Below are 13,963 nucleotides of genomic sequence, written 5' to 3'. Positions count from 1 at the left end.
TTTGTCTATTGGGCTTCTAAGCCTAGGGCTCTTGCTTTCTTATGCACATCTACATTTGTAGTAAGTTTTCTGGTAATGAATGAACTATTTGACCAAAAAAAAAAAAGCTATCACTTCCACTTGAAGCACAAGATTGCACCAATGCCGCCTCTGCCTCCACCTCTGCTTTTGACTCTTTCTTTCCAAGAAACAAATCAGTGAGAACTGTCTTTGATTCCAATGATGCCTTCAGCAATTTCAGAGCCTAAAAATCAGTAGAAAAAAGAGGTAATTATCATCTTGATAAAACAAGAAGCCTATAGAACATGGTCATCTTTTCATCAAAACATTCATGTTTTCCATTTAAACATGTTAAGTAAAAAACTATGGGAGGCATCAGACAATAAGTAGATTGAAATTCAACTTTTAGTAATTGGAAAGACACTTCTATCAACATTGTTGGAATCCGGCTAGGGTATCGGTGCACATGTTACTGTAATTCAAAAATCGAATCTCTTGTTTTGGCGGATTACGTCATTTGAATAGTGGATTAGGTCCATGGAGATTGGAGAGGTATTCTCAAATGAAATAATCCGCTCGTCGTTCAGAGGAAAACTAATGCTATGGTACTAGTACCAACCAAATGATATCAAATGGGTGATCTAGATCATTTCGTAGCAAAATTGACAGTTCATACCTCATCCCAGACATCCCTGCCCACATCAACACACCTCTCTTCAATTTTAAGCAACCTCTGCTTAACGGTACCATCCTCAGGATCAAATTTCTTAACCAGAATCAAAGGAAGCATATAAGATGTAGAAAGAGGAGCCTTCACTTGCAAGTTATATATCCATCAGAAAGTATGTAGCATGTTTCCGAACATACCCTCCATCATCTGTGGCCGCTGATTCATTGTCATCTTTGGTCATCAACAAATGATGGATCGGTGATTTGGGGTTTCAACAGGGTGTCCCTAGTGTTAAGATTAGGCAGGAAGAACATGTGATCAAGCTTTTCGATACTCTCATGCAGCCTGCCTAAGCTACCAAGCACGCTATGGTCCCTGGAGAGCAGCCTAGTGACAGTTGAAAGAGGCAAAGACAGAAGGCTGAAAAGGAAATCCAAGAAATCCTTGTCCGGTCATTGTTGTTTTCAGTGTCGATTGTGAGATTCAATTTGAGATTGGTAGCTGCCATTGACACAGTGAGAAGGATTTGAGTGAAGAAATGAATCTGAGCTATCACAACTGTTCTTCTCGTAAGTACTAACCGCAGGCCCTTTCTTTGTGGGCGTTAGTAGTTTTGGGTTTGACCCTTTCTTTATTAGTAGTTAGTAAGTAATTGCTCCTCTGTGGGTTGTTTATTAAGATTTGGATTCTTGGTGGATGGTTGAGATTGGTAAATGGAAATCAACTAGTCAAGGAGGGGCTAAGCTAGTCTTCATTGCATCCAAGCGAGTTATGGAGGTCTCAAACATGTATGAGAAGCAAAAGAATCCCAACTAAGAACAAACATCTGTAAACACTTCAGCAAGTCAATTCCAACAATTATGGGGCTAATTAAGTTGAGATGCTCATGCAAAAAATGTTCATGATTCCTTCTTAACTATTGTTAAAACTACTGATTCAACAAGACAAAGATATGAGAGTGACGACACACTTTTACAATCAATAATTGTTCAAAAAAGTTTAGCCTCCTGAACGCCTACTCACAACTTAGCAACCTGCAGGATCTCATAGAAGCTCCAGAGTGTCAGTATCGCTTGCAGGGCATTGAAATGTTAGATGCTTCTTTCTTCCCAAGGAAAACATTGGTGAGAACAGAATTTGACTCCAATGATGCCTTCAACAGTTTCAAACCCTAAAGATGAGAAGAAAAAAGTGATCATTGCAGATGTACAACATAATTGTGCCAAATTGGATCGATGCCACTTGGAGAACACTAGTTTTTAGTTCATTGATCAAGTATATAAATAATAGAAGATAACATTACGTGAGGATCAAAAATGTAAAAATAACAATAAACATTAACTTATCACCTCTTCCACACCGTGAATCTATTTCAAGAACACAAACTCGAAAGCAATGTCTAAATACACGGAGATTAATGTACAGTAATCAGAATCACAATTGTATCAAAAGTTGTCGACCTCTCAAAATGGGGTTGGAAAAGAACTTAGCAGGCACAAGCTATTTGAATTATGAAGAACATGTTACACAGTTAATTTTGAAAGACAGACAGTATGAGGGAAATATTGGGATTCATACCTCATCCATGCCTAGATGAACCACCTTCTCTTCAAGGGAACCAACCTCCTTAACATTGAACTTGTTGAGCATAGTTATACAAGATATGGTAGACATAGGCTTCACCTCCAAATTATCCATAATCATGTATGTCACAACATCTTTCACATATCCATGACCACCCCCAGAAGATCCAGCAGTAGTAGCCTGTGGAGCAACATAAGGCACTTTGGTGGAGAGATGGTTTCTACACTGTGGACATATGGCTCTAGGGTCATCAGCCACATACCGGTGGTAGTTCACACACATGAAAAGCTTTTTTTCCTCCACTGACTCATCATTGGTTAACAAAAGAGAGGCATCCCCACTGCCTATAACCGCTTTTGGTTTGAGCAAAGTATCTTTGTTACAATCTGGTAGCATGTAAATGTCACCAATGTTTTCGATACTATCGTAAAGCTTGCCTAAGCTACCAACCATGCTATCCTTGCTGAGGAGCCTAATGACAGTGCCGACGGGTAAAGACATAATGGTGAAAAGAAAGTCCACAAATTCCTTGCCTGATTAAGCATACAGAACTTTGTGGCCCTTGGTATCAATCAAGAGCTTCAAAGTAACATCCGTGGTGGGGGTGCTGGTGGTTTCCATTGACACTAAACCTTACAAATACTCCAAAAAAAATAATATTCCAAAACACTTGACCTGACAAGCATTATGTAAAGAATGAATCAGAAAAGCATATGAACATGATCACGTACAATTTATTTTTTGCTGCTATTTTAAAAGTTGGACAAAATTAGCTTTGAAGAAGATTGAACACCATCACTATGTGCCATTATATTAAGTTGGAAAGTTTAAAGAAGATGTACTGAAAAATTATGAGAACTTAAATTCCTAAAAGAGTTGAAAGACTTATTTACAGACCTGGACTTGATCTTCAGCAAATCGCTTATTTATAATTGAAGTAAAAGACCTATTTATAGACCTGACTTTGATCTTCAAAGATTTGGACCAGCCCTTGTGGTTCTTTTCTTTTTCTTCAAGAGATGACTAGGTATGTGTATCTTTTATTTTGCCAAAAGGATTTTATCTGTTCTTTACACTATACTCTTTTCCACCTTTTCAAGTCTTGGTCTTACTAGGTCTTTGATAAAATCCTCACTCAAATTAAAGCTCCCGGCTTGCACTCAGATCTCAAACCTTAAAAGTTTGATCATAAAGTAATGTAGTGGGATTCTTTGGACTGATCAAATGTTAAAAGACAGATCAATGGTACAATATAAGTGATGCTTACTAAGAACTAAGATTCAATGGCATTTCAGTATCACATGCAGGGGTAAAAAAACGTTTGGGGATTCTTAGCTAATTAAATACATAAACATCTCAGTGCACCTTAAGAGCATATGATGTTGGTCCGATACCAATAAACCAATTGAAAATGAATCCACAAATTTTATGAAAACACTGATTGAAGATAGCCACATAGTTTTATTAGAACATTCAACTAGCACACTGCTTAAAAAGCATATTACATAAGAAAATTTTCATTCATACATTGGACTCCAATAGAGAAGTTATGAAATCCAAAAGCATGAAATCACATCATCACATAGTTGTGCTCCAAAACAATGGGTTGGTAAAAAGCAAAACAAACCCATTTTAGAAACAAACAGCTCAGCAAAGCTTTAAGATGTCAATGCCAGTCCTTTATGATGTGCAAGTTAAGTGGATGATGAAGAGATGTTCATACAGCAGCTTTCTTCCCAAGGAAGGCATTTGTTAGGACAGCAGTCCTTCAGCAGCTTTCTTCCCAAGGAAGGCATCTGTTAGAACAGAATGGACAGCAGAGACTCCTTCAACAGCTTCACACCCTACCAAAGCAAAACAAATTACTGATCAATCACTATGTGTGTGTGTGTGGGGAGAGAGAGAGAGACACACACACACACAGATATATATATATATATATATGTATGTATATTATAGACACAAACACACGGATATACCACAACCATGTCTTCAAATAGAAATTTTTACCTTATCCATGCCAAGTTCAACAGCCTTCTCTTCAAGGACCTTTTAGCTTTCCGTAGTCCATTATTTGTTGCTTCAATTGATAATCTAAATAGCATAACTGGATTCAATACTTCAGACGGTGTTGATTAATGTTATAAATTTTCATTTATCTTCGTTTTTCTCTAGTTTATTGACGTTTCTGATGAGAAAGGCAAATAAGGAAACACTTAGTCATATCTTTTCTCTGAGTTTGCTTACAGAAACGTGAGAAATGCAGTACATGTGTGCTATGCATTTGTGTCAAGATGGTTTCAAAATGATGCTAATGCCATTTTTTTCAGATGAATAGTAAGTTTTGATCTTCTGTTTCTATTTTAGGGTGTGAAATTGCTCAAGGAATCACTGCAATCAAAGTCAGTTCTTACTAATGTGTTTCTTGAAGGAGTGACGCATGAAGATCACAGCTCTACAAATTAGCTTTCATACTAGATCTGACATTATATTGTTAAGGTTCTCTTAGAGATGTTTTTTTTTTTTTTAAAGAATCGTATTGACTTGCTTTTGGATTTGGAACCTTTTCTATGTTCTTAATTTCCAACCCTGGGAGAATATATGATAAATGAGTAAGCGGTTAATACAACAAACTTGGAGATGTAACGCGGATAAGATCTCCCAATAATCCTGTGCGAGATCAGTACGTAGTATAACCAACATCCCTAATATTAACCTTCAATTTGTTAAGCACCTCTACTTGATATGGATGACGTAGGTGATATATATAGGGTTCACTTCCGAATCATTTATATTATGTAAGCAACATCTTTTTTTGGGACATTTGGAAGATTCTTTTCTTTAGCATCAGGTGGAGCTGCATAAGTCAGATGGGTGCATAGATACAGTTGCAGTGCACCTTGGAGTCTTGGACAATGGCTCTGGGGCCAACAACCACATAGGTGTAATGTTAGTTGTAGGAGATCTTTTTGGCGTAACTCTAACAGAACGCACGTATATATGTAAAACTGATCGATCATTGTCATTTGATTCATGAAGGTCAGCGTAAGATATATTTGTTGAGAACTTGAGATTAGTATATGCATGTTTTTTTTTCACCAGACTATATGATCGACCAGCGAAACAATAATCTTTACTTTTTAAAGACACGCACTAAATATTAGAAGTTGAAATAATTAAGAACATGGAATCTGAAATTGAAAGTCATTGCAGTTCTTTTAAGCAAAGCAAATTATAAATCCAGTTAAAAAAAAAAACAGAAACATTTCCCCCATAAACTAAAGCCTGTCAATTCTGTAGTTAAAGTACTGGTTTTAGATCTGATATAGTCATTCCTCTCAGAAACACATTGGTTAGAACTGACTTTGACTGCAAGGATTCCTTAAGCAACTTCACACCCTGAAATTTGAATGAAAAGAGAGGGAAAAGAATATCATTCATCTGAAAAAAAAATGGCAAGGCCCTTGCATCAAAATAGCTTCACTACGAAAACTAGAGCATATATACACCTTGTATCTTGCTTGGTAATTAAACGCATAGCGCATAAGACTGACAATATTTGAAAATTTCTCACATTTTCATGATCCACATCACATCTATACACCATGATGTGGTATTAAATACAGTGTCGAAAGGGGATTAGAAAGAGAAGAGGAAAAACAAAAACATTTGCTAAGATCATATGGTCTCCTGCCAATGTCTAATGTGAAAATCATAGCATCTGGTTCGCAGTACAATATCTAGCATTGTCATATTTCATTTATTTATTTTTTGTTTTTGTTTTCTCATACAGATAGAACATTTCTGGTTCGCAAGGATTGGGCTGAAGGCAGGGACTGGGCCTATTTGGTCCAAATATGAAAATGGGGGCTATATGCTGCAAACTCTCAAGAAGAGCCCGAGGAGCAACCTGATGCTAAGGTTGTCGGCTACAGAGGAGACTGCATATGGTGCTGGTTCCAACCCTACGGGGAAGGGACTCGCGCTGTTGTAAGTCCTCAAAGCTTTTAGACATTCTGGACTCAAGCCTTTTGAAGTAGGGGTAATTTCTATAAGCTTTTCTAAGATGTTTTTAGTTGTTATTTGTACCACAGTTGCGTGCTTGGTAGATTAGACTAGATGAATATTTTTTCCTCGGAGAGCGAGATTATTCTTGCATAGATTAGGCTTGCTGTTCAGCGAGCGTCCCTTTAGACTTTAATGAGTTTAGTTGTGGCTTAGATAGGTTACCCGGTTTGTCTCGGGATTTCTTATGTAAGTTATGTTAGACTCTGGCTTGTTTTCATGGCTTGATTACTAATGTAATCAATTCCTATTCAAAAAAAGAACATCTGTATTAGATTTCTTCAAGCAAATGGAAAGCCGCGGATGACATCGGTAATTAGTGTACTTTGTAAACAAAAAAATCCCTAATCAAGGAGAACATTATATGAGAAAAGTACAATACAATCACAAATGAAGATAACAAAACTAACTTGTCCGAGAATTCAGGGTATGAATCCTAGCTGACTTGGAATGGAGTATAGAGGAAGATGAATTATGGAGAATAGATTGATGGAGAATGAGTAGAGGTGCTGATTTCCAATTATTAAGAATAAAATATCAAAACTAGTTTAATACTAAAATTCTCACAAATTCTCGTAAGATAATTTTAGATTGTGAAATATAAAGCTAAGTACGTGAGGTTAGCTGTTGTATTGACGCTAATATTGTATATCAAACCCACATTGGGGGGGGGGTGTGTGGTGGGGGGGCTGAACTTAAGATATAGCGATCAAGCTAATTCGCTGTACGTCAGTCCTATACTACATATGCCATTGCTGTATATAAATATATAATTTATTTAACTATTACAGTTAAGTTAAGTAGGGATGATGATGACTAGAAATTCATAATTTAAATATCATATTTACTAAAGGTCAATCAAACAAGAGATTTTTGTAGTCACGTTACAGTCTTGATTTTTATCAAGATTGTGTATTTGTTTGATGTAGTGAAATGAGTAGATCAGTATATGATGGTATTCAAATTGATTTAGTTTGCATGTGATAATCTATAAGATTGCTTAAAAAAAATAAATGAATGATTGATCTTAGGATCAAATTGAAGTGAACAACCAGGCGGGTCTACCTAACTATCTAAGAGCTCGAGTGATCCTAAGAAATGTACAATCACATTTACGTATAGTATTCTCAATGTGTATTATGCATTGGGTGTATAACTGTATATATAACGGTTACTCCCTACGGTAAAATTTTGATATGGTTAAAGTACCAGGTACTCTTTTTTTTTTTGGGCAATATCAAGGAGGGGGTTCATCCAAATACTTATTCAATCATTACAAATATATATACCACACCCTAAACCATATATAATCATCACATGATTAACCACTAATCCATTGAGATAAAAACTATTTGATGATTGAAAATACTAAGTATGGCCGAAGAGAAGTTGAAAAAGAAAAATATCCAATATGAGAAGAAATACGTACCTCATCCATGCCTACATTGACGACCTTCTCTTCAAGGTCACAAATACACTTGACATTGAACCTTTCCAGCTGAAGGATACTGGCAATGGTAACATTAGGTTTCACCTCTAAATCATCGGTTACAATATATGTAACAACCCCTTTCACAAACCCTTCTTCTGTCTTTGTAACACCGGCTGGAGACACATAACTCGCCTTGGCACTCATTTTGCACGGGCACGACGGGCATGTAGCTTTAGGGTCGTCGGAAACATATTGGTGATTATCAGAATAGCCTCTTCTTGAACAGTGATAGATGGTTGGAGATTCCACGTTGGTCAACAAGCCTAGGTTATTAGGAACACCGGCTGGTTCTTTGGGTTTGAGGAGGATTTCTCTGTTGAGATTGGGTTGCATATACATGTCGTTGAGATTTTCGAAGCTCTCGTAGAGTTTGCCTAGGCTTCCGACCATGCCGTTTTTGGAGAGAAGCCGGACCAGAGTGCCGACGGGGAAAGATAAAAGAGCGAAGAGAAAGTCCACGAAGTCCTTGCCGGCTTCGGCGAACAAAACCTTCTGGCTTCTTTTGTCGACGAGGAGCTTCACGGTGAGGGTTTTAGAGTTGGGGGTTTCCATTGACGAGGCGCAAACCCTAATCTCCCAATTGTAACTAGAGCACTATTTCCCACAAATCAATTTGACTTATGAGAAATGATCGGTCATTCTAGTGTGTATTAGAAAGTGGTCTACTTAAAGCAGTCTAGGCACAGTTTGGGTTGGGCTATCATCACCCTACCAAATGCTTAGGACACCCACAAAAAATTTAACTCAAAATTTCACTTTTCATCCTCAGTAAAATATTAAGAAACAAAGCAAACCACCAAGATAATATATATATATATATATATATATATATATATATATATATATATATATACAGGCGGGTTCTAGGGAGTACGTCCGCACTTTCACAAAAGTACGAACGGAGCTGCTGCAGCAGTTTTCAGGTGGCGGGGCTTGCCGGACGGAGGCAGAGGTATCCCAGACCGCTTCTGGGCAGCGATCAATGTTGCAGGTTTTGGACAGCGACCTCACCTGCAACTGCAACGTTCTGGGCAGCACTGCAACCTGGTCGCCGGTGACTCCACCAGACTGCAGACCAGTCCGTCCGACCCCTGACCTTAGTCCAATAAGCCCCGCCGCCTGAAAGTTGCTGCAGCAGCGCCATCCGCACTTTAGCGAAAGTGCGGACGTCCTCTTCAGAACGCCCTGCTCTATATATATATATATATATATATATGATTTTTCTCAGGTAAGGATGTCCTTAGTTTTTCTTATGGAACGGATTTACTGTTTTCACCCACTTTCCGATCACATTTTCACATCTTAACCGTTTAGTTTTTAGGTCCGAATGTATGGATCACCTCTGCAAAATTTCAGCCAATTTGGTGATCGTTAAGGCGTCCAAAACTGCAATTTATACGAACGAACCGAATCTGTCGAATCGGAACCGTTCTAGAGCGGACGTCCGCAACCCAGAAAAAGTGCGGATGTCCCTCCTCCGGCCTCGATCGAGGTGCGACGGCGTGGCGTTGCTTGCCGGAGGGACGCTGGGGGTCGTGCAGAGGGGTCTGCGGTCCGGTGGAGTCACCAGCGACGGTTCTGCGGTGCTGCACAGAACCTGCAACTGCAGGTGAGTTGGCTGCCCAGAAACCGGCAAGCCTGACCTCCTCCGACCTCGAACGTCGCTAAGAAGAGGTCTGGAATGCCTCCGGCCTCCCTATGGCCTGCCCCACGCCGCCGCCGTATCCTGGAAGCCGCTTGTTGCATCGACGTCCGCACTTTAGCGAAAGTGTGGACATCCGCTCTTGATCGGGCCTATATATATATATATATATATATATATATATAATACCATCCCACCAGGCTACCACCATTACCACTCAAAAAAGTCGGAATCTGAGACGGCAGCTACATCAAATCTCAATTGGCAAATTACCCTTTCAATCCGACAGAAGCTCATCAGATATAATTAACAATGAATCCTGAGAATTCGTGAAAAAACTAATTTAATGAACCTCATATTTAGAAGCTTCAAAATTTCAATTCCAGTTCTTGATGAATTGATGAGGTACTAGCTAGCTAAGGGGATGAAGAGATTTTCATACGGCAGGAAAAATTACTGATCAATCACTATGTGTGTGTGTGTGGGGGGGGGGGCGGAGAGAGAGAGACACACACACACATATACGTATTATCATAGACACAAACAAACGGATATACCACAACCATGTCTTCACATGGAAATTTTTACCTTATCCATGCCAAGTTCAACAACCTTCTCTTCAAGGGCCCCAACGTCCTTGACATTGAGCCTGCCAAGCATAGTGATCCTTCAAATGGTGGTCATGGGCTTCACCTCCAGATCATCCATTATCATGTATGGTACAACGCCTTTCACATATCCAGCAGCGCCGGCACCAGAAGTTGCTTCCGTGGTAGTGGGCTGACCGACATAAGTAGTTCGTAGGTTCATGGGGTCTGAACACGATGGACATTTTTCATTGGGGTTTTCAGTCACGTATGGGTGGGATTTAGTGTAATTATTTGAATAACAGCACAAGTAGAGCTCCTTTCGAGCACTTGATGTCTTGATTCAACGTTGTCGGCCAACTTGAGGATATTAGGTCCAGCAACTGGTGCCTTCGGTTTGACCAGGATATCCTTGTTTAGTGTGGGTTGGATATATGTATAATCAAGACTTTTAATTCTCATACAGTTTACCAAAGCTACCAACCATCCCACCGTTGGGGAGAAGCCTAATGACAGTATGAGAAACAAAAGAATCCCAACTAATTAAGAACAAGAGTTATGGAGTTATGGAGAGGTTAAGCTAGTTTTCATTTCTTCCAAGAAAGAGTTATGGAGGTCTCAAACATGTATGAGAAGCAAAAGAATCCCAACTAAGAACAAACATATGTAAACACTTCAGCAAGTCAATTCCAACAATTACGGTGCAAATTAAGTTGAGATACTCATGCAACAAAATGTTCATGATTCCTGCTTAACTACTGTTAAAACTACTGATTCAACAAGACAAAGACATCAAAGTGACAACGAACTTTTACAATGACTAGTTGTTCACAAAAGTTTAGCCTCCTGAACGCCTTCTTACAACTTAGCAACCAGGCCAGGATCTCATAGAAGCTCCAGAATGTCATTTTCGCTTGCAGGGCATTGAGATGTTTATGCTTCTTTCGTCCCAAGGAAAACATTGGTGAGAACAGAATTTGACTCCAATGATGCCTTCAACAGTTTCAAACCCTAAGGATGGAAAGAAAAAGTGATCATTGCACGTTTATAACAGTTGTATAGTTGTGCCAAATTGAATTGATACCAGTGAGAGAACACCTGTTTATAGTTGATTGATGAAGTTATATAATTGAAGATAACGTTACTTGAGGGATCACAAATGTAAAAATAACATTAAACGTTAACTTATCACCTCTTCCACACTGTGAATCTATTTCAAGAACACAAAATCGAAACTCGAAAGCAATATTTAAATACACGGAGATTCAACGTTCAGTAATCAGAATCACAATTGTATCAGAAGTTGTTGACCTCTCAAAACAGTTGGAAAAGAACTTAGCAGGCACAAGCTATTTGAATTATGAAGAACATGTTACACAGTTAATTTTGAAAGACAGACAGTATGAGGGAAATATTGGGATTCATACCTCATCCATGCCTAGATGAACCACCTTCTCTTCAAGGGAACCAACCTCCTTAACATTGAACTTGTTGAGCATAGTTATACAAGATATGGTAGACATAGGCTTCACCTCCAAATTATCCATAATCATGTATGTCACAACATCTTTCACATATCCATGACCACCCCCAGAAGATCCAGCAGTAGTAGCCTGTGGAGCAACATAAGGCACTTTGGTGGAGAGATGGTTTCTACACTGTGGACATATGGCTCTAGGGTCATCAGCCACATACCGGTGGTAGTTCACACACATGAAAAGCTTTTTTTCCTCCACTGACTCATCATTGGTTAACAAAAGAGAGGCATCCCCACTGCCTATAACCGCTTTTGGTTTGAGCAAAGTATCTTTGTTACAATCTGGTAGCATGTAAATGTCACCAATGTTTTCGATACTATCGTAAAGCTTGCCTAAGCTACCAACCATGCTATCCTTGCTGAGGAGCCTAATGACAGTGCCGACGGGTAAAGACATAATGGTGAAAAGAAAGTCCACAAATTCCTTGCCTGATTCAGCATACAGAACTTTGTGGCCCTTTGTATCAATCAAGAGCTTCAAAGTAACATTGGTGGTGGGGGTGCTGGTGGTTGCCATTGACCAATAAACCTTACAAACACTTCAAAAAAAAAAAAAAAACTCCAAAAACTTGACCTGACAAGCATTATGCAGAGAATGAATCAGAAGAGCATATGAACATCATCACAATTTTTTTTCTAGTGATGATATAAAAATTGGACAAAATTAGCTGAAGATACACACACATGTATTACCAAAAAATAGACGAATCAAATTAATTAAGGACATTTTCACGAATGGAATACATGAACATTTCATTTGACCAATGAAGAAAGAAAAAGAATTCATGAACATTTGACAACAAGGATGAAGAAAACAGGAAAGAGCTCAATTTAGAGTCCAAATTCAGTTCCAGAAATTCGTATAATTATTGCTTAGAGAATTATACTAAAACCTCAGAGCGAGAAAGAGAGAGAGTTTCGAAGAGGTACCTCACATGTGAAAGAGAATAAGTGGAAAAGAGAATTTGCTGGAATGATTTCTTCTATTCAGCCGTGTGCAATATGTACAGCAATTACAGTGAAAAGGTCTCCATAAAACAAGGAGGAAAGTAAGGAGAGCTGTCCTAGATAAAGGAAGTGTAATGATACAAAAGGATGCATAATGATATATGACAGCTATTCTAACATATTCTGCTATACTTTCTAACACTCCCCCTCAAGTTGGAGAGTGGATGTCTTGCACTCCCAACTTGTGAATCATAGGCATGAAGATCTCCTTGCTAAGAGCTTTGGTCAAAATGTCAGCTAGTTGATTTGCAGAACTCACAAACCTTGTCTCCACCGAACCATCTTGAATCTTATCCCTGATATAATGACAATCCATTTCTATATGCCTTGTACGTTCATGAAACACTGGATTTGATGCGATGTGTAATGCAGCCTTATTGTCACAATATAGCAATGCAGTTTCTTGATGCAAAACCCCCAAGTCTTTGAGTAAATAGCGAAGCCATGTCAATTCACAACAAGCTTCTGTCATTGCACGATACTCTGCTTCGGAGAGACTGTTTTCTGGCGCTTCGACCGCCATGAAATCAAAGAAGGGCCTAAGAACACACAGTACCCTGTAGTAGACCTTCTCGTAAGTGGGCATCCTGCCCAATCTGAGTCACAGAATGCTCGCAGCCGCAGATCACTTGTTGAGGAGAAGAATAAGCCTTGCCCAGGAGCAAATTTCAAATAACGCACAACCCGTAAAGCTGCCTCCCAATGAGCCTTTCGAGGTTGGTGCATAAACCTGCTCAATATATAAACAGAGTACGTAATATCCTGCCTTGAAATTGTGAGGTATATCAACCTTCCAACTAACCGCCTATATTGCCCTGGATCTTTGAGTGGCTCACTCTTATCAGATAATCTTTGAGTTTTACCACTGAAGAGCCTACTTGCATTTATGAAGATAATGCAGCTTGCATCGAACAGATGAAGCTAGGATATATCAAGGGTGATAATACAAAACACATATCGCCAAAGTTTTTCTATAATCAGCAACAACATACCCTCCTCAAAATTCAAGTGAATCAAGTAAGGTCTGAAGAGAATGTGGCAGATTTGTTCACCAAATCATTGCGTAAGGCCATATTTGAGAAACATGTGAAAATGATAGGATTGTGAAGACTTTCCAAGCTCCCTTGATTAATGTAAGGATCAGGGAGAGGTGTAGACGTTAGGGGGAGTCTAACACACACATGTCATCCTCAAATGTAAAAGGTGCGTTGTGCTCTTTTTTTTTCAACCAAGGTATATTTTTTGTCCCACAGGGTTTTTATTGTTACTTGGCAAGGTTTTTAGTGAGGTAATAACTCATGCACCATTTCGTCTTTGACTTGGCACAAGGGGGAGTGTTAAAGGAAAAACATATTGTGTGCCTTCGTCAAAGCAACTG

General features: G+C 38.9%; 3 protein-coding genes across 6 annotated transcripts; all 3 read right to left on the bottom strand.

Moving 5' to 3' along the window:
* Positions 1 to 1,551: 1,551 nt before the first annotated feature.
* On the bottom strand, positions 1,552 to 3,261 carry LOC112182845. Of its 2 annotated transcripts, XM_024321398.2 has the most exons (3): positions 3,152 to 3,261; positions 2,249 to 2,929; positions 1,705 to 1,841 (listed from the first exon to the last, which is right to left on the bottom strand). In XM_024321398.2, exons 2-3 carry the CDS (start codon positions 2,753 to 2,755, stop codon positions 1,734 to 1,736), a joined length of 615 nt encoding a protein of 204 aa, XP_024177166.1. In that variant the 5' UTR covers positions 2,756 to 2,929; positions 3,152 to 3,261; the 3' UTR covers positions 1,705 to 1,733. The 2 variants fall into 2 exon arrangements, with proteins under 2 accessions (XP_024177167.1, XP_024177166.1); XM_024321399.2 differs by lacking the exon at positions 3,152 to 3,261 and having other exon boundaries at positions 1,552 to 1,841; positions 2,249 to 3,145.
* Positions 3,262 to 3,861: 600 nt separating this feature from the next.
* On the bottom strand, positions 3,862 to 8,440 carry LOC112170340. Of its 2 annotated transcripts, none has more exons than XM_040506500.1 (2): positions 7,749 to 8,440; positions 3,862 to 4,098 (listed from the first exon to the last, which is right to left on the bottom strand). In XM_040506500.1, the coding sequence occupies exons 1-2, from the start codon at positions 8,361 to 8,363 to the stop codon at positions 4,054 to 4,056; spliced, it is 660 nt and encodes a 219-aa protein (XP_040362434.1). In that variant the 5' UTR covers positions 8,364 to 8,440; the 3' UTR covers positions 3,862 to 4,053. The 2 variants fall into 2 exon arrangements, with proteins under 2 accessions (XP_040362434.1, XP_024163371.1); XM_024307603.2 differs by lacking the exon at positions 3,862 to 4,098 and adding an exon at positions 5,529 to 5,653.
* Positions 8,441 to 10,723: 2,283 nt separating this feature from the next.
* Positions 10,724 to 12,618, bottom strand: LOC112173342. 2 transcript variants are annotated; one of them, XM_040512277.1, is made up of 3 exons: positions 12,508 to 12,618; positions 11,468 to 12,151; positions 10,724 to 11,051 (listed from the first exon to the last, which is right to left on the bottom strand). In XM_040512277.1, the coding sequence occupies exons 2-3, from the start codon at positions 12,092 to 12,094 to the stop codon at positions 10,974 to 10,976; spliced, it is 705 nt and encodes a 234-aa protein (XP_040368211.1). In that variant the 5' UTR covers positions 12,095 to 12,151; positions 12,508 to 12,618; the 3' UTR covers positions 10,724 to 10,973. The 2 variants fall into 2 exon arrangements, with proteins under 2 accessions (XP_040368211.1, XP_024166724.1); XM_024310956.2 differs by lacking the exon at positions 12,508 to 12,618 and having other exon boundaries at positions 11,468 to 12,481.
* Positions 12,619 to 13,963: the final 1,345 nt, after the last annotated feature.

The sequence above is a fragment of the Rosa chinensis genome, chromosome 1 (genome assembly GCF_002994745.2).
Source record: "Rosa chinensis cultivar Old Blush chromosome 1, RchiOBHm-V2, whole genome shotgun sequence".
Lineage (NCBI taxonomy): Eukaryota > Viridiplantae > Streptophyta > Magnoliopsida > Rosales > Rosaceae > Rosa > Rosa chinensis.
The sequence above is the reverse complement of the archived record's forward strand: the minus strand, read 5'-3'. Positions and strand labels throughout refer to the sequence as shown.

Excerpts from the sequence above, each read along its gene's own strand:
- LOC112182845 (XM_024321398.2), bottom strand. The coding sequence starts at position 2,755 with ATGTCTTTACCCGTCGGCACTGTCATTAGGCTCCTCAGCAAGGATAGC. Across the intron at positions 1,842-2,248 it reads TTCATCTAGGCATGGATGAG|GGTTTGAAACTGTTGAAGGC; the intron begins GTATGAATCCCA and ends TCTCATCTTTAG.
- LOC112170340 (XM_024307603.2), bottom strand. The coding sequence starts at position 8,363 with ATGGAAACCCCCAACTCTAAAACCCTCACCGTGAAGCTCCTCGTCGAC. Across the intron at positions 5,654-7,748 it reads TCAATGTAGGCATGGATGAG|GGTGTGAAGTTGCTTAAGGA; the intron begins GTACGTATTTCT and ends TTCAAATTTCAG.
- LOC112173342 (XM_040512277.1), bottom strand. The coding sequence starts at position 12,094 with ATGGCAACCACCAGCACCCCCACCACCAATGTTACTTTGAAGCTCTTG. Across the intron at positions 11,052-11,467 it reads TTCATCTAGGCATGGATGAG|GGTTTGAAACTGTTGAAGGC; the intron begins GTATGAATCCCA and ends TTCCATCCTTAG.